The sequence below is a fragment of the Fringilla coelebs genome (genome assembly GCF_963513975.1).
Source record: "Fringilla coelebs genome assembly, chromosome: 6".
Classification (NCBI taxonomy): Eukaryota; Metazoa; Chordata; class Aves; order Passeriformes; family Fringillidae; genus Fringilla; species Fringilla coelebs.
Genome location: NC_140034.1, coordinates 62404214 through 62431281, shown reverse-complemented (window position 1 = coordinate 62431281; position 27068 = coordinate 62404214). Strand labels below are relative to the sequence as shown.

The following is a 27068-nucleotide window of genomic DNA, read 5'->3' as shown; positions in this document are numbered from 1 at the left end:
AAGAAGTGTGATTTGTTAGAAAAAGTGAGATAAGCAAGAAAAGTGATGTCAAAACAATACTAGCCAGCCACAGCTCTTCTTGGGGAGTAATCATTCAGTGATTTATCACCTGCTTTTCTAACTCTCTGTTGTGTGTAAGAAAACCATGAGGATGAGCAAGGAGGGTCTGCTGGCCATGGCTCAGGCTTGGAGGAATGTGTCTGAAAAGAGACCCAGAGTCAGGGAATGTTTTGAGTTGAAAGGGACCCATGGGGATGCTGGAGTTGAACTCCCTGCTCGCCACAGGATGACCCAAAACGGAACCACGAGAGCTGAAGCAAAGAGCAGTGCTGGTGTCCTGGGGGTTCTGCTTCAGGGATATTTGTCTTGCAGGCCTATCACACAGTGCATGGTGCACCTATCACCTGGGGCTGTGTTTGCAGGTTTTTAGGTCATACAGAAAGAAAATATCAAACATACATCTAATGTTTGAAAAAAAAAGAATTGGTCAAAGGTTTCTCCTATCAGTATATTTGCTATTTCTATCAGTATATTGCAATTTAGTTTTTAGTGCCTTAGTATGGGACGTTCTTTGGAGCTTGTTTTAAATCTGGAAGGTATTTCCTTGGTTAGAGTTGAAACTTTGTTTTGTTAAGATCATTGTTTTGCGTATATTCTCACAAAAAAAAAAAAAAAAAATTAAAAATCAGTGTAGGGCCCTGCCAGAGCTGCCCCACCAACCTCCCTCATCCCCTCTGGGCTGGAGCTCTCTGAAGTATGGAGAGGCACTTCTCTGGGGATTCCTAGGGAATGAGGATGCCAAGAACAGGTAGGCTGAGCTGCTCTGGGAACAGGCTCTACCCAACAGCAGAGATTGCTGGGCTAGCACAGAACGCCAGCCACCGTCAGCTCTGATCACTCCATTCACTGCTACACCCCTTTTCACTGCCCTATCCCTTTGGCTCCAATCTCTCCAAATTGCAAAGTTGTCACAACATCGATCATGCATTCCTTCGGCGTCGCGCTCCCGGTGGGGACTGCCAAGAACAAACAATAAAACCAGTCGTTGCCCCGCTTTAATTTTTATGAATTGTTGAATGTCCCGAGCTCCCACTGATTTCAGCCTTCTGCTGGGAATTGAGGGCATTCAGGGATTGCTGGGAAACTCGGCCTTTACACCATGTACATGCTGATTGCAATGTCTGCACTTCCTTGTAACTTCTTCACAAATCAATCTTTCCAATCTGCTAGTAATTTACTGCTCTCCCAGATGCCTTCAGCATGCTGGCGTGGTTTTTTTGTTTTTGGAATTGATACCTGCGTTCGTGGTGCGGGTTGACACAGGAAAAAAGGGAAAATCTTGACTGAAGAAAGTCGTGTGGGAATCGATCCTTTTTCTTGTGAAATGGGTCCATTTCTCCATTTTTACAGACTAAGCTACGTTCAGGTGAGGCTGTTCCTAGGTGAAGTGGCGTAGTTTCTTTGTTCCTGAAAAACCCTTGGGTGTTTATATGTGAGAGCAGTCCTCACACACCTCAGTGGGTGTGTCTGCCTCCTCGGGCGTGAGCATCCTTTGGAGTGAAATCTTCTGGACCAGACAGGAGGTCTTGTATTTCCCACAGGTCACATTAAGATTGTGATCCTTCAGAACACTGATTTTGTGCAAAGGGATGTTATTTCTGGCTAAAGAACCCTGCCCACAGGTTAGGTCAAATTTAATGTGATCTGCTATTGGAGGTATTGGATTTTATGTTGCAGAAAGCAAAGCTGAACTTTCAGGCCAATGATTTCTACTCAGCCCAGTATTGAATGCTAGCTGGTTTTATTTCCCACATTTTAGGTTATGTGAAAGAAAACAGATCTTTTTAAGAAGTGTACCTTATTTTATGACAGCAGTGAAAATTAACCTACATCTAAAATCAAGGTTTTCATTTTACATACACCTTAAGATGTCACTGATGACAACTTCAATTTAGCTTTTCAAATACTAAGGAATGCAATTGACTTTAAGGAGGCTTAAGAACAGGGATTAAGTTTGCTTAATTTATATAATTTGCACTGGTTTAAAGCTTCTCAAATTAGAATAAGTTATAATAGTTAATGCAATTTACTAATTTAGCTTAATGCAATTTACTAATTCCTAAAACCGGGTAAATATTTATTTCACCTCAAAAGTCAACAATTTTATCAATTTAAATCTTTTAACCCATAAAGATTTTGACATGGTAAAATATGAATAATGTCTACTTAATCCCAAACTATTTTAAACCCAAGTTTAGTGAAATGTATGGATTGAGTATGAACCATCAGCTATATAAAAGAACAGAGGTAGGAAGCGGGACAGAATTTTTTATTTTTGCCCACTAATGTCTCCAGCATAAAGAGCTTTACTGCAGGTCTCAGTTACCTCTTCTGTTCAAGCACAACCATGAAACTACAAGCTTAGAAGAGGAAAACTTCTTGATCCACTTTGGTCCCTGTTGTTCTTTTCCTGTGATCTTTACTGCTTACCACAGGGATAGAGGATCTGGAGGGCTGAGATTAATTTTCTGAGCCCTCTGTTTGCATTCACGTTCAAATGCCACGAGCAGCTGGCCTTCAGATTCACATTTGAATGCAGCAGTGAAACAAGACTCCCTTGCTTGGGTTTTCCTTTTGCCTACAGCTCCAGAGTGGCCCACGAGAGCCTGCCTGCCTGTTCCCCCCAGTCACTCTGCAAATCCCTCGCAGACCTTGGCTGGGGAGGTGATGTCCTTTAGGAAACACCTTCAGAGACTTGGAAACAGGCAGGCAGGCGGGGGAGAAACCCAGCAAGGAGTGGACCCAGAGGTCTTCTTCTGGGGGCCTTGCTTAAGAATATACAGAAAGAAAACTGTCTGAGATCTGATTTCTGTGGAGATTCACTTGCTCAGGTGCGCCAGTCAAAGTATTTCCAGTGCTTGGAGAGTCAGCAAATAATTCAGGCATAAAAGTTTGTGGTCTGATTTTATAGCTGCTAAGAATATTTAGCTCATGTTCACCCTTGAATGAGCTTACTTATGCACGCAGAAATGTCTGTCATCTTCACTTTTTTAAAATTTTTTATTCTGGAGAATAAAAAAGAGCCTTTTGTCCAGGTAAGAATGGGACAAGATGCAAACAAAAGCCTGCTGGAATGGCAGATGTTACAATAGGAAATAAATGCTAGATCTGAGTTACTGAATTTTAAAATCTTTTATAAATTGGCTTACATTTGAATTGAAGTCTTTCATTAATCTAGTGGAAATGAAAAGATGAAGGAGAAGCCAGGGGGATTGTTTCAAAAGCACTGCAACACACTTTTGTTTTCAATCTGTGATTTTGTTTTTTTAACAAGGTCGGAGTATCAAGCACTGGCAGGTGCAGAAGACACTCTGGATGAGTTTCTTTCTCTGTGAGTGAGAAAGGCAGATCAGCAAGGCAATGATTCACCCTGTGTAGGTTTGTCCATGTTGGACTGTTCTAAGTTTCCAGAAATAATTGTGTTGGCTGTTTCTGTTCCATCAAACACGCACACCCTGCACTGGAGCCTTCAGCTATTTGCAGCAGTTGCTGCAGCAGAAATTCAGTTTTTCTGCAGTATGTGGAGTGTGAGAGCTCCTGAGGGAACTCTCTTTTTGTTACTCAGATCTATGTTTCTTTCAGAAAATGCTATGTTATAACTCCAAGCCAAGCATCTGATGTGATCAGTGTGGCTTCAGAGACTTGTTTACTGTTTCTAAGAGTCCCCTTCTGATAGCTGGGGCTTATGTTGTAAATACCCTCTTTGGGAGGACCATAAGAAAGGACTGTGAAGGCATGGGAGATGGTTCTGGCAGTGATGGACAAAAGGTTGTGCCATAAAAGAGGCTTTCAATCAGTCTGGTTGGCACTGGCATGGGGCTGCTCTGCTGTGCCTCTGTCAGAAGCAGGTGCCACTTGGTGCCCATGGCCTGTGGGAGAGGGGAAGTTCTCCAGCTGGAGGGAGGGATTCCAGCATGTCCTCTTTCCTTAACTTTGGTTCATTTGTAGCACACACATTTCTTCCTGACTTTTTTCATTCATTGTTTTGAGCAGAACCATTCTAAACCATGCTCCCCTCTTGTTGCTGGTGCGTTCCCAGATGTGACAGAAGGGTCAGCTCTGCTTTGAATTCAATATCTCCTGTTTAGTTTTCATTTTCAGCAACAGATTCAAGTTGACATCATGTTACAAAACACCTGCTTTGGGGAAGAAATCAGTGGCGACTATATGGCATCAGCCTTCTGGTATTTCCACCTCCATCCTCTTTTCAGCACCATTGTGCTGGACCTTTGCATGAATTCTGTGGCTCCTGTTTTAAAAACAATTCCAGTTGGCAGCAAAATGTCACCGACAGGATTTTCTGCCTTTAATTCTCCTCCCATTCTGCAGTAAGAGCTGGAAAGGGGATTGATTGCAAGGCATTTGTTTGCACCTCTTCCCCCTTGAAAGCCTCATGCTTGTGTGCAGCAGACAGCCCTGAGAGAGCTCCTCTGTCCAGGCTTGCAGAAGCTTTGAAAGCCCTCGTGCAGGATTCCCTTCTCTGTAGGTGTGAGGCTGGTCTCCCATGCACACTGGTGTCCATACCATGGGACAGCTCCCTCAGCTGCCTGCTGCTGTGGCAAGTTTGGTTTATAGGTACAGGAGAAACTTGAACTGTGGCAGCATTTCTGCCCCTCCTTTGCCTGACTCTCAGCAAGGGAAGTGCTGCTGTTTGGCAGAGGCAGGTTTCTCTCTGACAGAGTGCCTCTCACTCACTCTGGGTGCAGCCCAAAGGATTGCTGTCAGCATCAGTGGGATCAGCGCTGGGCCCCTGGCACTGCTGCACTGCCCTCTCCCATCTGGCTGGAAAAGAAAGCAAAGGAGAAGGAAAAGCCCCAAATCTCTGAAGTCCAGGGAAGGGGGCCACACATGTTTTAGTGACAGACGCTTTTTAAAGCTTGTTTGCGTTTGGGTGATAATGTACTTTAGTACGGTAGGGGAAATGAGAAACTTCACACATGGCATCTGGAAATCCTTGTGGCTCACTACCCTCCTTGACAGCAATAATGTGGCTGTAAATTTCCCCCAGCAGAAAACATGTAACTGCATCAGCTGTACCAGAAACAACCTTTCATTTTCTTTTAAATGGATGTGTTGTTTTAAATCTCAGCTTTTTAATAGCTTCATATAAACATTTGTGAGCCTCTGAGGTAAGTAAGTATATTTTTACTTCTTGTTCTTATGTCATAGACTCACTGAATCAATTAGGTTAGAAAAGATCCCTAAGGTCATCGAGTCCAGCTGTTAACCTAACACTACCATGTCCACCAGTCCTTATGGAAAATCGGTCTGTAGCTCAATTTAGTGTCTGGAGTGGTGAGTCCTGACATATTCATGTGCATCTCACAAAGATGAAAGGGGTGTCACTCTTGCAAGCACTCTTGATAAGTCTCTGCAGCACTAATTTATTCTCTTTGTGCACATGTGATGGCTGAGCCTGGTGTCAGATGGAGTTCCTTTGGCTGACCCAATGCCCATTTCTTTGTCTTTTAGTAGCAAGAACCTCGTTTGTGCTAAAATGTTGATGCTGGTGTCATAGCCAGGTTTGGGGTTGATTTGCCAGCTGCCTCAGGGAAAATGCCTTTACAACCAAAACATATAAAGTTTGAAATACAGTGAAGCACTTCAAAGTTTGTAAAAGTGAGAAATTTGGTGCCCTGTGGAGTTGGCAGGAGTTTAGGTACAGTGTAGCAGTCTGTACACTGCCTGTGTTTTGGCAATATTTGGCTGAATCCAAATATAGAGTATTTAACACTTTAAAACTCCTTTTCATTTGTTGGTCTCAGCTGTGGTGAAGCTCAGGCCCTTTTCCTTGCTTGAAACTCTTCTCCATGTGTCAAGATGCATCCAGCCAGCCCCTGGCCAAGGCAGAAGTCAGATACAGGAGTCTTGGCCAGGACTTTGCCCAGCAGGCAGTAACATCCCTACAGCTTGCTGTGGTGTGGAGACTGCACACTCTCGGCCAGGCAGAAGGGGAGGGCTCTTCTATATGAACCCATATGGAATGGAGGGGCATCCTGGAGAGAGCCAGGAAAGGGGGAGGACTGCTGTTCCTTGTCCTTACCATTGAAGAGGGGCTGGGGGAGGAGAAGGAAGGAGGGAGACAGTAGGAGAGACACTACACTGAAAGAGGGGAGGGAAGAATGCATAAAGTGCCAACAATTAGAAGAAAAATGAAATCATTTTATGCAGCGGAGGTTACTGATTACCATATCAGCAGGTTAGACTAAACAGATGATAAAGTCTTATGAGCAAACTGGGAGCTTGGTAGGGGCAGAAATCTGTAAGCTACATTAATAAATGTTGACTTCAGTTCCAGATGTGTGTGTGTGTATTTAAACATTGCTCCTCTGCTGTGTGAAGCTGCCCTGCTCATGGCTCCTGCCAGTGTGTCTGGAGGTGCCAGCAGTGGGGCTGTGCTGGGACATGTGTCCCCATGCTGGTCCTAATGCCAGCCCTCAGCCCTGAGCTCCTGGAAATGTGCAGAAGGCACGTGGATGTGGCACCTGGGGACAGGGTTTGGTGGCGAGCACGGCAGCGCTGGGTTAATGGGCTCAGGGCTCTCAGAGGTCTTCTCCAGCCTTAGTGGATCTGTGAGTCTGTGCTGGAAGGTGGAACTGAGAAGCAAAGCCCTTCTGCTCCTTGTGAAATGTCCATTGTTGCTGTCAGGATTATTAACCAGCGGTGTCTGGGACTGCTCCATAGGATAGCCACGGATTGGGTGGAGGGCAGGCAGCTTTCGTGGACCTTTTCCGCCACCACATGTGGGGAGCTAACCTCTGTAACAGGCAAAACTGTGAGGGGAGCACAGCACTGGGCAGAGCTGCAGCTGGAAGCCCAGTCTCCTTTTCCAGCCCCATGTCCATGGCACAAAGCAACCTGTAAAGTTTCTCTCCTACTGCATCAGGCCTAAAGAAAGTGGGATTAAGAATTAGGCGTGGAACTGTGTTTGCGCTTCATTACTCATTTATCCAAAACAAACAAAGAAAAGGTTTCCAAATGTGCATGTTTTGAATAAATGTTATGTAAAGTAAAGCCATGAGCTGAGAAGCAAAAGAAAGCAGTGATTTACCATAGAAACAAATAAATGGTAAAAAGATTATACGTAGCTGTGATTTTCTTTCTGTTCTCTGGCATGTCTACCCCTTAAATTATTTTTCTTTAAAGACCCCTCCCATCAACCAAAACAACCACTTAAGTAAAAAAAAAGTGTAACAAAGATTACAGATATTAGGGTTCTAAAACATTTGGTGGCTACACAAGCAAAATTTTCATATGGTTCTCCAAGATAACCCTGCAGATTTTGAAAGGCATGAATGGGTTTTTCAGTGAAAATGAAATCAGCAGCATGGTATTTACCCTGCTTGGGATGTACAGTGGGATGCTGGAGCCTGGGGCAGAGGGGCAGGGAGAGCCAGGCAGGCATTTTTATCTCTGACAAATTGGTAGGTTATGAGGAGGACTTCCAAACAAGATGCATTATTTGATTGCTCAGCTTTTCATTATTGTATTTCTTAGCTGAACTTCAAAATAAGAAGTGATGTCTTCTGTTCTTTAACAGCGTGTGATGTTCTGAGCTTATGATGACATTAAGGTTTCTTTTTCTCCCCTTGGACTGGTGTCTTGGGAATCCTTCAGAAGTGCAGCAATGTTGTTCTCCTCCACTTCAGCTCGAACATCAGTGACCCAGTTGGGTTCTGCAGGAAGGCAGGAATGGGCAGCAGATCCAATGGAAGGGAACTATGGACAGGTCTTTCTACAGGCTGAAAAAAAAGAGCTAAAGGAGTCTCAATTTTAACCATGTTTTGAGACCGAGTTTGCAAGAAATTACTTACCCTGTAACTCAAGTATGTTGTAGGTCTCTCTTGTGGGTTCGTAATTGGTGCAAAATGTTTCTTGTGCTGTAGCTGGAATGACACTGTTAGCTATAAAATCTCCACAAAATGCTACTTTGTGCCTGTGAAATAACTTGGAAACCAAGGTTGGTGTTGGATGTATCCCAAGCTCTTTCATATGCCGTTTCTCCACTCGGCCCATCTGGTGTCAGAAGCTGTCATCTAACAGAAACCAAGGCCAAATACCCTGGACATAATGAAAATTTAAATACCTCTTTGCACCTGCTGTGAAAATAAAGCATCTTAACTGCACGAGACGCAGACACCACGTAAGTCGTAAGCTAAACAAACAGTTCTTGCAAAGAGTTGCATGGAACCCCAGTGCAGGGCTGAAATTAAAGCAGCTCACCGGGTGTTCTCTTGCCTGTGGAGCTATGAGGCTGCGGGCTCTGGCACTGGCCTGTTTTAGGCAACCTCTGGATGTGGCCAGAACCCCATCCAGAAGTGACCTGCTCTTAAAATCTCCTTACAGCCAATGCTGAGCTGAGAAATCGCGTCACAGCTTTTCCTGTTGGCTGCTGGTGTCTCTGGCAGAAATGTGCTGAACGATTCATTGTTTTGGGAAAGAGATGTGCCTCCTTGGTGCTCAGCTGTGCTGTCTGTTGGGCTGCTGCAGGGCACGGTGCAGTATCTCACTGCTCTGGCTGCAGCTCGCTGGTACAACAGGCAGAGCTCAGCGAGGTATTTGGCACTACACAGAGGCGTGTTTCAGAAAGTGCTGGATTTTCTGGGGGCTCCTGGCTCGGAGAGCCTTGCAAGGAGCAGCACCTCCACAGCTCAGGTCCGACAGACACATCTTGGTTGCTCTCAGATGGTGCATGGGTGTTTCTGCAGTTCCTACATCCGCTTGCCTGCCTGCGAGCGCCCGTTTGTCCGTACGGATTTCTCTGGAGGAGATGTTGTATAAACAATACAATGCTGTTCTGTCAGGCCAGCCTTTCATTTGGCCACTCTGTGCAGCCATCTCTGAGTCTTTTAAGTACCGTCGCTGGGTGCAATATGAATCTGGTCAAAAGGAATTTTCTAAGCATCTGCCTTTTACAGTTCCTGAGTCACAGCCCCGTACTCAGGACCTCACTGAAGCATCAATACACAATTAAATGTAATTTTTTGGTCTTTTTGATTTTCTCTCCCTGAACTCAAACCACTTTTTTGGGGGTACGTTCAGCTTAGAAGCAAGTAAGGATTAAGGAATACATAGAATTTAAAGTGGTTAGAACACTGTGGTTGTGTAATGTTCTAATAATAAACACGGGGAGAAAAGGATAATTTCGTGATAGTTAAAGTGTCATTCTTAAGGAATAAACAATAGGAAGCAAACCAGCACCCAGAATTTCTTCTCTGCAAAGAGGCGTTACTTAAACAGTCGTAATTCCTTTAAAAATGAACTTCATTTTGCCTATGAGAGCAAACAGGACTGAAGCCACCTACTGAGAAATTCTATTTTGCTAATTTTTATCTATTCGAATGCAAATAGTGGTTTTAATCCCCTTAACTCATCCATCATGCATGACAGGTCAGCCAGCCCATTGTCTGCGTGTTTGAAGGATTCCTGTCCAAATCAGACTTTCTGCTGGGCCAGAGTCTGCTCCTTTCTTGGGCTGCTCCTGTCCCTGAGAAATGTGAATGTCCCTGCAGCCTCCTCGGAGAACAGCCCGGGAATTGCACGCCGAGTTCGCACGGGGTTTTTGCAGAGAGCTTACTGACAATTCCTATCAGAGCAGGGGAAAAAAACCCCACAATGTCAGATTAAGGACATCTAGGTTTTTGTATAATCTGCTAAACATCTGCAGCTGATCCAGAGATATGGCAAAGGTCAAAGTTTGGGGATTTTTTTTTCTTCTCCCGTGGGGATTTCTTTGTATATTCTGAGGCCTAAAAATTGCTATTTGTTTTGAAATGCATTTTTGGTTGCAGCAAAATACAGTTTATTGTAAGCAGAAAATTATTACTAGGGGCAAAAAAAAAAAGAAAAAAAAAGCCATGTATTTTTGTAACATTTAAATTTTAATTAAATGGGACTTAGAGTAAATTGTAAAACCTTCTTTTGTTGAGACAACTGACACTGACAAAATATTAATTAATGAATATTCAGAGAGCTCTCTGGATCACTCCTCTCTTTTTGAAATATGTTCTGCCTCTGTTTATAAAAAATCAGAAGAAAATTAATAAACATTGCTTATGTGGAATATTTCCCAGTATGAAAGACCTGCCAAACAGAATCTAATGCATTGCATTAATGTCAATGAACACTTTTGAACCAGATGTGTCTACGGGTCTTTTTCATTGTTTTCTCTAAAACTGAAGCTGGGATAAAACCCAAAGATTAAGACTTAACATGAGGAGAATATCTTTCTGTGCTACTATTAGGTCATTTCCCTTTTGCTGTGTAAATTAAATTGTGGTCTTGATTCAATCTGGGATCATTTTATTGTTGTTGGTTTTAATACAATACACAAAAAGTTCTTTTCTCTGGAAGTATGATTATGATATAACTTAAATGAGTCATTGTAATTGTTCACTCATTAGCATCTGAAGGGATTATTTTGGTTATTTTGTTTCTGGGATCTTTTCTTTCCCCTCTCCTCCTGGGCAGCCCAGCTAGGGTGTGCCTTGCAAGACGTTAATTTGTGTACAATAATATTTAAGTGGGTTATTGTAGTTTTTTGTGTGTGTGCATACACACGGCCCACTGGGGCAGCCCTTAAAACATGGTTTAGGAACCCTGAGGTCTTTGTCCTGTCCTTGTGCAGCCACTTCTACACGGCCCTTACCCAAATTCTGAGCCAGACCCTTGGCTCCCAAAGGATTCAGAGCACCAACAAGCTCCAACAAGTCGAAGACACACAGTTAATTTTTTTGTGCTCCCATCCCCTTCCCTGGGGACTGTCAGACCTGCCTGTGTGCTGGGCCCCAGCCCTCTGATGCTTAAAGAGGGGGAAAAGAAAGAGGAAAAAAACAACAACATAAAAAACCCAGAAAAACAGGGGGAAAAAATAAAAGAAAAAGCAGAGGTGTAGGGGGGCATCAAGGCAGTGTTTGCCTTGGCTCACTTGGTAATTAAAAATGCATAAGTGAGAGAATTGCCATGAACTTGCCCGAAGGGCTATAATAAATAACATCCTGCATAACTGGTACATAAAGGGTGCTCAATGGTTTTGAGTGAAATGACTGTGTTTGTTTTTAGGGTTGTTGGCTGGGGATTTTTTCAGAATTATAGCAGTTGGAATTCAAATAGGCTTATGTTTCTGTAATTGTGGTAAACATATTTTAAAAATCGCTGTTTGACCAACTATAAATATTCCCAGTTCAGAGGTTAAATGCTGTTGTTAAAGTCACTCAGGGAAATCCAGCAGAAGTGTAAATATGGCAGAAAAAGCTAAACAATATGGCAAAGGAATATTTGCTGACTTAAGAGTGCAGGATCAACACCAATATTTTTCCAGTGATGCTAAACCTCTTGTAACTGCTAAATTGGATTTGTAGTTGAATGAAGTATCAGCTGCTGTTGGACAAGCCCATAAAGGTCGGACGGCTGGCCTTTTGTAGGCAGGGCTTAGAGGACGATTGATATGTTTTAGCACTTTTGGGATTATTGTGATTAGGAGGAAGCCATTCTGAATGATAGAGAAAAGGATGTAAAAAACACAGCCCACAGCTGGTAAGCAGCATGTGTTTGCTATAAGGAGAGGTCATGACTAGTTGATCCTGCTGGTTCAGGCACTGATTGACAGTCAAGAAAACTTGATATTATGAAGCAGACCCTTCTGTTTTCTCCCTTTTTTTCCCTAATCTCCTAAAGAAACGATGGTTCTGTTGTGTTAAGTCAAAGTAGTACAAAATCTGGAACACTCTCACTTGTTGCAAGCTAAATGTTCAGAGACACAGCTGCAAGTCTGAAGTTGTTAAAATATCATGTAGGAATTAGTATTCAACCCATATCGGTGAGAACAGTAAATAGAAGTTACAGAATTAGCTCTGGTGTTTCTGTGTTTGCCTTTTTCGCTTGTGTTAGTCTTAACAAAACTGCTCTTTGCCGTCTACTAGAAAATTTATGCTAAGTATGAGGAAATTTCAAGTCTGCTGAACTTGTTGACTATTATGTGCCTGGCATATCCAAGATTTTTAGCCAGGAATAATATGTGTAAAAATATTTTACCAGCCAGAAAACAGCTTTATCATTTTATTTCTATTAACCACCTGCCTCAGAGGAGGTGTAGGTTATTTCCTCTTATCTCTGCTATCCACTTGGAAATGTAGAGCTGCTTTTTCCTCCTTTTTTTTTTTTTTTTTCTGTGAGCAGCCATCCGAAAGCTCGCATATGCACATTTAAATAGTTGTATCTCTGACTCTTTTTAGTGGGGCTGTACCTCTTTCAAAATTTGAGTTTAGCATACCACACAGGAAAGAACACAAGCTTGCCAACTCCCGCTGAGCGTTTTTTCAAGCCTGTGAAAAGAATGAATTATTCAGCAGTAAGCATGCTTACAGCTGGCCATTTGGGAGCTTTGATGTGCGAATCAGGCGGTTGCATGAATGCCCTTATTGTCATGTTATGTGTACACAGTGTGTGAATTATTGAAAATAGTGAGGCCTGAGCCTCATCTGGTAGAGATTACAGTGCAGGCATGCTGGGTGAAGGTCTGTAATTGAAAATCCCCAGATGCTGTTTATTTGGCCTCTGTCACGTGGCCCTTCTGCAGAAGGCCTGGCTGAACAAAATGCTGCTCGCCTGGGAAGCGGCGCCCAGCCCCCTCCCAGCCCGGCCCAGTGTGCCCGCCACTTAAACACCTGCCCGTAATATTTTTAAAAGCTTAAATTAGATTTGCCTATAACGTTTAAATAGAGGATGCCTTACTTAGAGCTTTAAACTGCTTAGCCAGTTGTTGACTCGCAGAACTCTTTTATCTACAAGAGGCTTTTTGTTAGCCAGTTTAGCCGTGAGGCGCCTTCGGGAAGCGGCGCTGCCGAATTTGAGGCGAGGTCTCCCGAAGGCGAAACAGAGCGGGAAACTGCTGGGGCTGAGCACCATGAAGAGCAGCTTTGCCCCCACAGGCCGTGAGCTCCGCTGCCCAAGGGCCCCGTGCCCGCTTTCTGGTGGGGAGAGGGTTCAAAGCAGCGCATCCCCGCTGACGGGGTCCATGCCTGGGCTGGCATCTGCATCCAGCTCTGCTCGGTAGCCAGACAAAGAGCTGGGTGCTGCTCCCAGGACAGCACTCCCAGCTGCTTCCTCATGGAGCAAAAGTCCCAGCAGCTCTCCAGGTTTGTCCCCCGGGCACATGGGCAGCACTGTGCTGGGGGAGCACTCAGCAGGCCAAGCTGGAGTGGAGTTGACCAAAAGTGGCTGAACAAACCTTTGTTATGGTGTAAACAGGGCTGTGAGAGTGATTTGGGAGATGAAATTGTGCAGGTCTGTCCCCAGACTTCTCAGTCAGGATGGGGAATACCCGTTCTGAGCCACAGTCTTGTCGAATTTGAAGAGATTCGTACTGTTTCATTATCTGAAAAAAATAGGCTTTTCTCTAGGTCGTAACTTGAATTATGTGGCTGAGTATGAAAACTTTTTTAAAATTAGCTGTTCATTTTGAAGTTGCTAGCTGGCTTTATTTCCCACACTTGCCTATTTTTATCCCATTTGGACAGTGCCTATTACTGGGAGCTGGGAGGGCAGAGGTTTAATTTGTGTCATTAATGTTCTAAATAAAGACGCCCGCCGGCCTCGCGGCTGCTCAGAGACGTGATGCACCAGCTCCCTGCCCTGCCTTTGAGCACTGATGCCAGGACACAGGACAGGGACACAGTGTGGCTGGGAGCATGTCCACAGCTGGTGCAGGTGCTGGTAGAGCTGCCTGTGATGCTGTGGAGGCTCCCCTGCAGGGGTCCTGGTGCTGTTTCTGGCCCATGAAGGGGATGCCAGTTATGCCTTCCTCAGGCAGGGGTGGATTTTCACCTTGCTGGTGCTGGGTGAGGGGGGACAAACAGACCATTGGCATCAAGGGCGAAGGCAGGAGCCTGACCCAGACCTTTGTGGGGGCTGCTGCTTGGCTGCTTTGGGCTGTTCTTGGAGACAGCGTTGGTGGGGGAGGCTCCCTGCACAAGGGCCCTCTGTTAGAGCAACAACTGCCTCCCCCGGGCAGGGGTGGCGGGAGCTGCCCCACTCTGCAGCTGCTCCGGCTTGTTTAGAGCAGGAGGAGCAGAAGTGTCAGCCCTCTGCTGCCTGGGAGGTGTCCAGGATCACCGCACACTCCCCTGCTGAGGGTGCTCAGGGATGGGGCAGGGGATTGGGAAGGTGGAGGGAGCCTGTGTGCCAAGGCTTGGCTGGAGCAGGGCTGCCCTGGGGACTCGGCTGTGCCCTTGGAGGGGCCGCAGTGGGGCTTGGAGAGCTTTGGCTCGCAGGTTTTTAGCATCTGCGCTGTTTTCTAGCTGAGCTCGCTTTTTACTCCATGCCATGATTAATAAAGATGTTGCTTTGCACAAAATGCCTCTTCTTCAGCATCAGTGCAGGGAGAATTATAGTTTGCAATTGCACTGATGACACAGAAGGACATGACAGATAAAGCCTGAATTAACGGGGGGAAAAGCAAACTCCTAGAAGCAGCCTATGTAAAATATTTGTTGTGGTCCTCTCTTGATCTTTTTGAGATCCTTGGAAAAGATTCCTGTGCTGTGAAGATGTTTTATCTAAGCAGGCACCTCCCCATGCCTCTCTTTGATACCTGAACCAAAACATTCAAAGTAGGAGACTGTCACAGCAAATGACAGGAGAAAAGAGCTGAAAATTTACAGTTCATAAATCTGACCTCCTCTCTTCTGCCAGGCAATTTCCCAGATCTATATGACAAGGAGACAGAGGGAGGGTGTGTATGGAAAGTATTTCCACAGCTGAGCTCTTCTAGAGAAAACAGATCTATTTATTAACGAGCATTTTTCCCCCTAAGGTTTCTAATGGCGAGTTAAAGAAGTTCCATGAGCCTCCTTTTGTTCCAGACTCTTCTCATTCCCAAGAACAGGAAAGGATGTTTTTAGGATTATTAAGCTTTCCTTTCTTTAAAATCCTCTTTGGACTTCAGTTGATCTGGAGATAAGATCATTTCTGTCCCTATCTGTCAGAGCTGGTAAAGAAGAGCACCAGTGTCTGGTAGATAACATTAAGACTGTAAACTTTTAGGTGGGGGGCATCTATCTTATTTATATCAGGCAGTGCTTCTGTTTGTGTTTATGGCTTTTGGTAGCCCAAGAAGGAATTTATGTCTTTTCAGATTGCTGTGGCCAGGGAGAAGGTATTTAGTGAGCCTTCAGTATCTCCTGCTCTGGCTAAACCTGATGCATGTGTCTTTGCTGTGTTGAAAACACGATGGTAAGGAAAACACGTCTTGGGCTTTTACCTCTGCCACCTTTTATGGCTCCTTGTGGAGTTCCTCCTCCCTGCAAGTGAAGGCAAATTACTCCACCCCGTTGACTCTTCTGGAGTGAGGCTCTGGGTAGCCTTCAGTTAAGGGAAGCAGTCACTTGCCAAAACTGCAGTCCTGTAAGTCACAGCCCTGGCCAGCCAGATAATGGCTACAGGAACCCTCTGTGAGTATTTCATGGGTGGACTGGGGCTCAACCAGAGACAGCACTCAAATAATACAGTCTAGACTTTCAGCACTTGGTGTTTTTAATAAAGATGCTTTTTCCTGTCAAATGGCTGCCTGGGAACCTGGGCTTTTCTTTAAAAGTAGTTTTTTAGCCCTCTTGTGTGGGAGGAGAGCTGGGAAACCTCAGCTGTGGCCAGGGGCTGCCTAGGGCTGCCTCAATGGGCAAGGGGTGGCCGTGGCTGGAGTGACCTGTGCTGTGCCCAGGTATTTGAAACATCTGCAGCACAGGCAGAGGGACAAGAGATGCCATTGCATGCTTTATAGCATCACTGACCTGGGACAGTCACCTGCTGCTGATCAGAACAACCTGACAATATTGTTGCAGCCAAAAAACCCATTCTGGGTACTAATGTGTGCCCATACTTTAACATATGCAAAGCAGGTACTTTCTGGAGGGGGGGCATTCCCCAACTAAAACAAAATGTGCATTTAGAAGAAGGAAAATGTCCATATTACCTATCACACTGGTGATTGCAGGGATGTGGCGACCTCTGCATCTCACCAGGCTACAGAGGGCTGCCCTTGCAGGCTTCTTTTGGGGTTATGAGAAAGAGCACGAGACCAGGGAGGTACAGAGATGGAGCATGCCCTGCTTTCACCCCATGAACACAAAGGCATGTGTTCACTTCAACTGGCAAGTGTTTTGTGAGCACAACAGGCTGCAGAGCTCCTGTTCAGCCTAGAGACAAGGCCTGTGCATGAAATTGGGTGACTACCTGCTCCTCTGCGCACGGAAATCCCTCATTTGTGTGCAGAAATGTGGCTGGTTTGTGTAACTGTTTGCTCAGGCAAAATTTACCTCTTGAAGTTTGTCCTGAAGAGACCTGCTGGAGAGCTACAAACCAGTGGCATGTTGTGGGAAACTTGGCACACAGTCCAGACCAAAACAAAAACGCAGCTCCGCTCTGAGTTGATGTTTCATGTTCTGGTACCCATTTAGCAAACATGAAAGAGACAGGAACATTTGATACAATAAGGCTTGCAGGGAGAGACAGAAGAAAAAGTCGAGTTTGACTAAATGTGTTCAATCTTTCAGTCAACAAAATACACTTCAAACATATGCAGGCTACTTCAAAACTTCCCCGTCTCTCCCCCACAATATTAAAGCTGTAAGGGTTTGAAGCCCTGGCTGATAAAATAATTTTCTGCATTCCCCAGCTATGTACTCATCCACTTCAAAACAGCTTGGTGGGTGACAAGTTATTTTCTTAACCTCCCCATTTTCAGCTCACTGCTAAATCAGTTTTCTCATTTTCTACACACGGGCTGCTTTTCCCCTGTGCTGAATGCAAATAGCTCTGTAACTTAGAACTTGTTGAACAAGTATATTTAAGTTATTACAACCCATGGAGAAGAAACATAATATGCAGTGAAAATAAACAGGACACCACGTAAAACTCGTGTTATCTTCCATGTCAGCAATACTTGGGAAGGAAATTATTTGGACAGAAAATGTTAGTTTGCATTAGGTAGCATAATGTGGGACTGAAGAAGAGACAAATAGCCGTTTTAGAGGCCTGGAAGTATTTCACATTTCCAAGAGAAACAGAGCTCTGAATAACAAACCACCGTGTTCATGGGCCCTGCTCCCACAGGAGCATCAGTGCTGCAGGGCAGCCACTTACTCTTGTGAGTTATTGATTGATAACTGCTGGACTGGGACAGTGATTTCCATCTCTGGAGGAGGCTTTCTGGCAGGAAGGACAGGTTTTGCTGTCCTCCTTGCAGAATTAAAACTTGGAGAGAAGCTGGCACATTTGGGTCATTGGCACTTAGGCTCAGGTAGCACACGACCTTCTCAAGAGCAGCCACTCCTCTCCCCAGGGCTCCAGGGGGACAAAAAACACCTGGAAGCAAAACCAGAGGAGCCCAGACCTTGTGTCAGCCCCAGGATGGGAGGTTCTGCAGTGAGAGATCATGCTGGGCACTGCTGCTGGCCAAGGAGGTGCCTCTCTGCCTGTAAAGGGCTGCAGGACTCGGGTGGGCAGACACTGAACTCGTGGTGCTCTGCACAGCTCCTGTGGCACATGGAAAGATGGAAGAGAAATATGGGAACAATGAGAAAGGCTGGCAAATGTAAGGAAGAGAAAGGAGATGGAAGGAGAAGCAGATGGGAGAGAAGTACTGGTGAACAATGAGAAATACTGGCAAATTGTTTGCAAAGAAAAGTGTGAGATAACAAACCTGACGTGCATGGAGCTGGTGTGTTCAAATGTGGTTTTTGCTGGGGTTTCTGGGTGTCATGCTGCTTGTCCCTTACTGTGAATTTCTCTTTGTTTCAGGTAGGAATGAATTGATAGCCAGATACATCAAACTTAGGACAGGGAAGACACGGACCAGGAAGCAGGTAAAATAACCCAGTGGGGAAGTATGCATGTCAATGAATGACAAAACCTGGCATTTTTGGCTGCAGTGGCTGTCTGTGCTTCAGCTCTGATGGGATGATGTATTGACTTCACTATTCAGATGAAATACATGCTGACTTGAGAATATTTAAAACTCTGGGGTTTATGTTGTGGTGGTGTGAGGATTCATTTTTTATTAATCTGTCTTATTATCCCCCTATATTTCATAAAAAAAAATTCAAAAGTTGAAGCAAAACCATAAAGCATTGCGCCTTATTTCTCTAAATAATATTATGATATAATTATTATTTTGAGATGGTAAATAATGGAACTTCTTAAGAGAATTTGGCTGTATAATAGAGATTATGATTCTTGGATATGAGAGGTAAATATATAAAAATGAACTAATCATAATCATGCTCTCAGGTTATAGCCTGTAGTTGCTACAGAACGTAAAAATAATTCAAAAATTTCCCTAAGATCCTTCGGGCTCCTGGTCTTTGACCATGGTAAGATTTCATTCATGTAAGAGTCTGAATAAACCTTAAAACCACCTTAAGTTTGTTTAAGGTGATTACCACGTAACCATTAATTTCTCTCATGTTACTAAATCCTTTAATTCATAATATTCCCAGCAGTCAGCAGCCTTGCAGAAAGTACAGTTTGTGTGCAGCTTATGCAGTGGTTACTGCACTGTTTAAAAACACTGCACAAATGGCAGAGGTGCCTTGCTTTAGGGTGGGGTGTGAGATTCCCCTGGTGGCCCCGCAGGTGTGTGACAAAGGGCAGGCAGAGGCTGGCCCATGGGCGCGCTGTGCATGTCCTGCAGGGCAGAGAAAGGTGGCACTGGCTCACACAGAGCTGCCAGCACTCAGGCTTGGAGCTCTTTGGGTGCTGCTTTGCCCTGGGGGGTGTCCCTTGTCAGCCAGGAAGAAAGCATGTGTGCACGGGATGAAAAGAGCATGGGAAAGGAGGAGAACTGCAGCACGTGGCACAGGAGCAAACCAAAGACTGGCACAGAAATCACAAACTGAAGGCAGAGTCACCCTGCGCTGCCTTGGCCGTGCGAGCTCCAGGAGCTGGAATTTATGCTGGGATCACAAAGTCAGGAGTCAAAATGCAGAGCTTGGGGTTAGATCCTTGGGCAGCATGCACCAGGAAAGCAGGAGGGCTGTGATGTGTGGCAGTGTCTGCCTCCATACTTGTGCATCCCTCTGTGGTGGGGCATAAATCACTTTAAACTGACTGCTTTCAAAAAAGTTGGTTTGTGGCTACTCTGGAGTTTTAACTGAGTGATTAAATGTTACAATTGTGCTTCTTGTATAACCTTTAACACCACTAATATTCCACTGAAAGCCAAACAAATGAACTTGTGTGAAAACTCAGTCTAGGTGTTTGACTGCCAAATTGCTCAGTAAAGCAGCAGTATAACTCTGAATTACTGCAAACTGGTTCCTGAGCTGCTTCTTGAAGGTGGCCTTCAGGGGCTGTGCTCATTGATGCATCATGGTTTGCTTCCCCACTGAAATACAGGCTTTTTGCTACTATTGTCACAGAATAGTCTTACAGAGGAGGAAACCATTGTTTCTCCTTTTCTTTTGCTTTGTTCTTTCCCAGACAGGAATTGTAACTGATGTAGGAAAAATGTGCACCACCTGATATGGTATGTCCAGGGTGAAACCAAAATCAGAGATTTCCCTTTAGTGGTTTTTGCCATCACCTCAGGTTTTAAACCTTCACGCAGAAGGATGAAGGATGCTGAGTGCTACCAAGCGTTGCTGGGCAGCATCATTAAACCCTCATCAGCAACAGCATGGATTTGAGTATGTCCCTGGGGAAACAGGAATGTGACTTTGGGCCCAGGCCCTTCACAGCACAGGCAGCAACATCTGACCAGTAACCGGTGCAGTGTAGGACTGGGTTTGCACAAATTTCTGAGCAACACAGCCCTGGGCCAGACCTGGGCATCACTCAAGCTGATCTCAAGTTGCTGGTCCCCGTTTACACAAATGTTTTGTGGGCAGACTTGATGCTGAGATTACCAAGGAAACCAGCAGGGGTTCAGGGACCTGTGTTGTGCCAGTGTTTTATCATTTGTGCCAGAATTTAAAGCATTTCAGTGGACTCAAAATGCAGCCCGAATCTCCTCCCTGGAGCTGCAGAGCACAATAAATAATGGATAAATTTCTTGGTGCCAAGTTACATCTCCAGCCTAGTGGCAAATGGTCAGAGTGGGCATCTGCATCCCCAGCAGATGGGGTGGAAATCCTTTGGGCTCCCCACATGAGAGCTCAGGGCCTGGGCATGGATGGTACCAAAGCACGTGGGCTGCTGCGTCCAGCTGTGAACTGTCTTCTATCTTGTAGCTGAATGCACAACCTGGTGGGTTACACTTTTTTTTTTCCTTTCTCTCTTTTTTTTTTTTTAATTTCCTTAATCAAGTCACTGCAGTGACTTGACCTGTATAACAATAGCCTTGGTGCTAAGAGCTTGGTATCTGGCTGGGAATGTGGTATCTTTAACAGCAGAGCTTACTGAAGGTGCAAATAACTTCCTCCCCTCAGAAAAGTTTCTTTTTTTTTTTCTTTTCTTTTTTTTTTTTAAGAAAAAAATAGACATTTAAAATTTGATTTGCTTTTTGTTTTTCTTTTGTTTGTTGTTTTTTTTTTTCCCCTATAAACCTGAACAATGTAGGTGTCTAGTCACATACAGGTCTTAGCAAGAAAGAAAGTTCGAGAAATTCAAGCCGCCATTAAGGTACGTTTGGCTTGCCCAGTTGTAGGGGGCTTTTCATCTCCATGGTTACAGGCTTTTCCTTTGTTTCCTCCCTTCCCCTACCCTGCAGGTGTCTAGTCACATTCAGGTTCTTGCCAGAAGGAAATCTCGTGATTTTCATTCCAAGCTGAAGGTATGCGCTTTTCTGCTTTTGGGCTTGTGGTTGCTATGCCTGTCCCTTCCTCCTCCCCGCGGTGATGGGCGAGCGCTGGGGCTGCTGTGCCTGTAACCTCCTTCTCCTGCATGTGGGAGCTCTCTCAGTCTCTTTGTGTTTAATCCCCGCGTTCTGCACTAGCATCCACATTAAAAACATTGTTTTAACACTGTCCAAATGCCAAGTGAACTCCTCTTTGTAACAGCTCGGCGACTAAACCTCATTTTTAACCCCTCAGTCCATTTTTTTGTTTTGCTTTTTAACAGTTGAGTCCTAGCAGTGTATTTAAGTGCACAGGGGTTTTGCATAGTTGTGTAGATGCTTTTTATCTTTTTTTTTTTTATTTTTTTGCTTTTCCAGAGGAGTAATTGGGGTAATTGTTTTCCATTCCCAAATGTTTTTTGTCCGTGCTTCTGAACCGATATCAAGAATACTTAAACCAGATTGTTTATTCCAAGTGCCAGAGAGCACAGCTTATCCAGATTGCTCTATGGTGTTTCTAGACTACAAACTACTATCACCTCAAGTTACAAACTATTTGCAAGATTCCCTGAAATTTAATTTTTTTTTAAAGTAAATTATTGACATTTAATCTTTGGAAAGCCTCAGTCAGAGTCCTGTTCAGGGAATATTAAGTATGTTTGCTTAATCTGACATGATGAATTGTACATGCCCCCGTTTTCTCTGCCTTTCATAAAATATATTCTAAGGCTGAAAAAAACCTCTTGGAAATGCTTAAGAGGGGTTTCTTGGATTGCTTGTTTTTTCAAGTTTTTCCGCAGAGATCTTGAGATTTTTTTGGGTTTTCTTCCCACACCATTTAAAAGTGGAAGAGGGAGTTTTGCAGGTTTTTTTTCTGTCGATTTTTTAAAATAAAAAGTGAAAGAACTTGTAAATCTTTTACTTCCCCCCCCCCTTTTTTTTTCTCTCTCCTTTTAACGCGAGCGGATTTTTTTCTTTTTTTTTTCTTTTTCTTCACCCAGATATGAGAACAAATCCCGTTTTTGTCCTAGCTGGAAAGCAAAACGTTTCGGGCAGTGCTTTGCTGGCCCTGAGCGGTGAGCAGTGCAGATGCTCACCCCCATCCTGGAACTGCAGAGTAGGAATAACAGCCTGCCTTTGTAACAGGCCTCCCTGACAGAAGCACTGGGTTTTTCATGGGCAGCATGCTGGCAAGCTTGTCTGGCTGTTGGTGGCTGGCTTTTTTAGCTGCACTGGCTGAGCAGTTGGGGTTCGTACAGAACGGCTAAGACAACTTAAACGTACTGCTTCTTAACCCAGGGTGCAATAATACAGAGATATGTAGCATTTTAAGCTCAAATTGTCAAGCCTTGATGCCTAAAATTAAGTATGTAAGTAGGTGGCCTTACTGTCAGAGGTGCTCAGCACCAGCAGCTCCTGGAGTTTTAGAGGACTGGTGAAAGCTCAGGGCTGCAAAAATCAGGAAGCCCACGCAGGTACCAAATACAGGCCTAGGAGTCAAACACAATTATCGGATTTACTGCTCCAAAATGTTTCCCTTTCTGAATGCCCAAAATACCTTAAAATGTGAAGACACTTACAAAGCATTAAACAAACATTTTAAAGTACTGCACCTGCTGTACTTTTATTGAAGCTTTCCAAAGAACAGAGAGGTAGCAACTCAAGAATATTCCATCTAGTCTAGATGGCATTTTCAGTAAAGAGAGATCTGGGAGGAACTTTCATTTTAAGGAGTCGCCTGAAGAGGGGAAGATCTGTTTGGACAACAAGATATTTTGTGAGGGCTCCGTGCCTTGTTGCCCTTTTCCCACCTGCCCGTGAGCTGCAGCTCCCCCAGCGCGGAGCGGGAAGCGTCACCGCTAGGAATGGCCTCGGGAAGGTGCTCCAGCTCCAGACCCCGACGCTCTGCAGGGGCGCTTCCTTCACCTCTCTGCCACACCATGGTGGGGACAGAATGCACACTGCTGGCAGAGCTTTGCTGGCCCCTCTCCTGGATGACAAAACCCTCCCCGGCGGTGCTTGGCCCTGCTGCTGAGTGCTGCCCGTGGGATGAGCTCCCTCAGAGCCATGACACCTGCCCAGCTCCCTCAGAGCCATGACACCTGCCCAGCTCCTCCTGCTCAGCCCCAGGAAGGGCGAGGCAGCCAGGCCCTCCCCGCCTCCCTCTTCCAGCCTTGCCAGCCTTGGTGCCAGGGAACAGGAGCCCCCTTGCCCTGGTCCCTCCTGGAGAGGGGACAGCCTCCCAAAGGCCGTGTCCTCCCCACAGGGAAGAGGTGAACCTTTGATGTAGGAGGGGGCCATAAGGGAGCTGCCTTAGGAAGAAGAGAGCTCTCGTTGCTCTTGCCTGCTGCAATTGCTCCCTGTAGGGGCCAGAAGCTGCTGGTTTTGAAGCCGAGGTGGAACTTTGCTTCTTCAGACATTTTGTTCATGCTACTGCCCCTTTTTCTTATTATTTCTGCGTGGAACCATCTGTATGGCCCACTGTCACTCAGAATCACCTGGAATCATGGGCGGTTTAGGATTGAAAGGGACCTCTGGAGATCATCTAGTCCAACTTCCCCCTGCCAAAGCGGTTTGCAGAGGACTTCAAAAGCTGCCTGAGAAGGACATCACTGGTGCAGAAGGAAGACAAGGTGGATGCACTCCAGCACCTCTGAGTGCTCATTGTTCCAACGGGAACCAATTTTGGCAGCAGCCTGAAGAGCCCCATCAATGTCCTTGTCTTGCTGTCCTGGAGTGGCTGCTGTCTGCATTCCCTGGTGAAAGGGTGACCAAGGAGAAGATTAAATGCACAGTTTTTTACACCTGTGATTTTTTAATGCAAGCACGTACTGACGGGACAAGGAGGAATGGCTTCAAACTGAAAGAGAATAGGTTTAGGTATTAGGAGAAGAAAATTCCTGTGAGGGTGGTGAGGCTCTGGAAGAGGCTGCCCAGAGAAGCTGTTGGTGCCTCAGCCCTGGCAGTGTTCAAGGCCAGGCTGGATGGTGCTTGAAGCCACCTGGTCTAGTGGGAGGTGACCTTTTAAAGAAGTCCCACTAGCAGTGGGTTTGGAACTAGATGATTTTTCAGGTCACTTCCAACGCAAACCATTCTATGATTCTATGCTTCCCACCCAGGCCAACTCACCCTTTTAACAGCGAGCTGCCACTTGTAAAATCTATGATTGGTGGCATTCAGGGAAGCAGTTACTACTTAAAAAAAATCCCCTATGGATCTGGTCTCAACTGTCTTTTTGAGATGTGTCTGATCCAATCTGTCCCATTGGCCCTGTCCTCTGAGTTTGACAGTGTTTATACAGATGAGGCTTTTCCCCCAAGGAGCTGCCGAGTTTATTTTGTACCGAGAGATCTTACTGTTCTGCCTTGGTGTGAAACCTGCTCTTGGAGAGGAGAGGGCTCGGGCAAAACTTGTGTTGATCTTCTGCAAAAATCCTCAAGGATGGAAGGAGCTCAGAGCTACCTGCGCACACGGCACTGGAAGCTGTCCTAAGAGAAAGCAATCTCACCTGCCAGCCATAAACTCTGCTTGGTCCAGCAGAGTCCCTTCTCTTCAATGAGTGCCTGCAGCCACTGAGGATGGATGGATGGAAGGATGGATCCTCAGCCTGCAAGGAGCTGAACTTCCACCCATAAGTGCTATTGCTGCCTTTCAAGACCACCAGTAAAGAATGTCCCCCCAGCCCTTCCAGGGATGTCACGCATTTTGATTCTCTTTGCAGCAGGAAAATACACCTATTTTAGAGATTTTAATCTTAATATACTGAGGTCATTAGAATCTTCCTGAAGTTAGAGAAATTTAATCTCATGAAAACGGGAAGAGAGGCTGAGATAAAGTTGTCCTTGGAGACAGATCTGAAAGGCGGCTCCTCTTCATGGCATTTCCTCTCAGGCAGAGGCTGGAGGAGGCAAGGCAGAGGTTTTACACTCCAGTGCTGTGTTTCTGTGTCAAACACAGCGCTCCACAGTGTCAGGTCACAGCACTCCCACCTTTGCACTGACAGGGAGCCAAAGTCCCCTCTGTCCATTCAGGACAAAAGATGGATTGGAAGTTGTACATAAACAGACAGTAAAGGTGTTCACAGCAGGATGTACATCTATCTTAGGCTTTCATATCAGATTTTCTCCATAGTGCAAGATTAATTAGACAGAGACAAGAAATTAAAATGGCACATTAAAATGCCTACAGTTCACATCTATTACATGTTTTTAAATCTATTATTCTACATTCCGCATTTAGGGATAAAAAGAAAATATTGTTGTCAATTATAAAATGCTAAAGATAGCTCTATACTTTTTTAAATGAACCATGATAAAAGCCTTGAAAAATTCCCTTTGATGTGAATGGAGTCTTCAGCATTTTGAAATACAATAAGATGGATTAATTGCTACTCATTAGGCAGCAAGTTGGGACAGCTTTGAATGCGCATTCTCTTCTTGGCATTAGCTATTGCCTGGCTGAAATAGCCAGCTTTTGTATTTACTCCTGTCTTCTCTAATAATAAGCAAATTGGAGATCAGGGCTAGAAACACTGAAGTGCTCTCTATCTTTTGTCCAGAACAATTGTATATTGTCATGATTTGTTTATCTTTTTTGAGCTACAGCTAATTATTGTAAAGGTTATTTGAATCAATATGAGATCCGAGCAGAAATAACATCTGCAAAATTGCTTATTAGGAAGCTATTTTATTGCTAGTGTTACTGTAACATCCATTTTGTGAACAAATTGTTGTTTCTTATGTCTTTTTTTTTTTTCCTTACATGAAAAGTTTTGCATTTTAAATACTGGTACAGGTTTTAGGGCTTTTTGAATTAATACTGCTCTGTTGTGCTTACTTTTCTTCCTACTGTCTTAGATTTTTTTTACTCCCAAAGTCATAGATAACATGGTATTCAAAGCCCCATTTATCATTCCAGGATAACAGTTTTTATTTTTTTGCTTAAGAACTTGTTTGACCTGATTGATTGAATTATTCTTCTGTTTATGTTGGATTAAAAGAAAGTCAAGCACAAATCCTTTTGTGCTTGTCATGTAAAACTCTTGTTTCATGCAGGGCTTTTATAGATATTAAGATTTATAATTGAATGATACTGGGGAATTATTATTATCTAATTTAACTATGTATTTTGCATTCCAAAATGAATTGTGAAAAGCAAACCTCAAGGGCCTGATTCATTAAAAGTTGTAATCTTCTTGCATTAGATGCTTAGAGCTTGCATCTTCCAAAAACAAAGTGTGTGCAACTGCAGCCAGAAGCAGTCAGCTAAAACACAAGACACATCTTGATCTCCCCTGCAGGGATGATATTTTAGGGATTTAGTGGAACTAGACCAGTTTTCCACTGACTGGACTCTAAACCCTCCCTGGTAACAGTCATTACTAATTATGTACCACAGTGCAGAAGACTTTTACAAGTGGAGGGCAAGGCAGGGGTGTGAGTGAGTCCTGTTGCTCACTGCACTGTCATTCCTGGGCAGCAGCAATCCCATCTGAGCTCATCAATTAAGTAGGGTCAAACCAGGTCAGGGCCAGATGGGACCTATCCAAGGAATACCTTAAGCTCCAGCAGGATTTCATGGTCCAGCAGGAGATGCTGTCCCCCCAAGCCTCTGCTGAATCTCAGCACAGGACTGCAGCTTGCTGGGCCAAACTTTTACTTTACTACATCAGTGTAAACCACATTGAATGGGCTGAAAGAAATTATTCCAGCTTTACAAGCCAGCACAAGTGAGAGCAAAACCAAACCCTTTCTGTTTTGGACAAGATAGGAAATCAAAATCTTAACTATTTGCAGTCATTAAAAATCCCACAACGTTCCTGTTTTAGAGTAGGGGTGTTAACCCATTTGTCCTGGCCAAATTCCAACCTGGGTAATTACTGTAATCTGCCTGTGTAAATTACCCCTGCCGTTTTAATTGGATATATTCCTTCTCTTGCTGCCTAAAGTGTGATGTAATACCATTGTGTGTTATTAATCAGTTACCAGGTTTCATCCCAGAAGTGATGGGTAGAGAGCCTCATTCCCTCCTGGTTACGAGTGCTCTCTATTACAGCATGAGAAACCCCAACGTGCACTTGTTTTTAAGTGGCAGACAAGCTGATATTGCAATCTAAATAAACAGCTTTAAAATGTGGTTGTCCCATTTATTTTTGAAGACCATGAAGTCTGCTTGATTTTACAAGCACGGGCAGCTTGCAGCTCTCCAAGAGAACCTGGAGCTGAAAGTGCTTTTTGCCAGT

At 44.6% G+C, this 27068-nt stretch overlaps 1 protein-coding gene across 1 annotated transcript in view; it reads left to right on the top strand.

The window, feature by feature from the left end:
- Positions 1-27068, top strand: part of TEAD1 (TEA domain transcription factor 1) — a 151545-nt gene that overhangs the window by 90228 nt on the left and 34249 nt on the right. Inside the window, exons 3-4 of the mRNA XM_084208615.1 lie at positions 17854-17918; positions 20762-20824. Of these exons, the coding sequence (XP_084064741.1) occupies positions 17854-17918; positions 20762-20824 (128 nt within the window). The remainder of the gene's footprint in view (positions 1-17853; positions 17919-20761; positions 20825-27068) is intronic.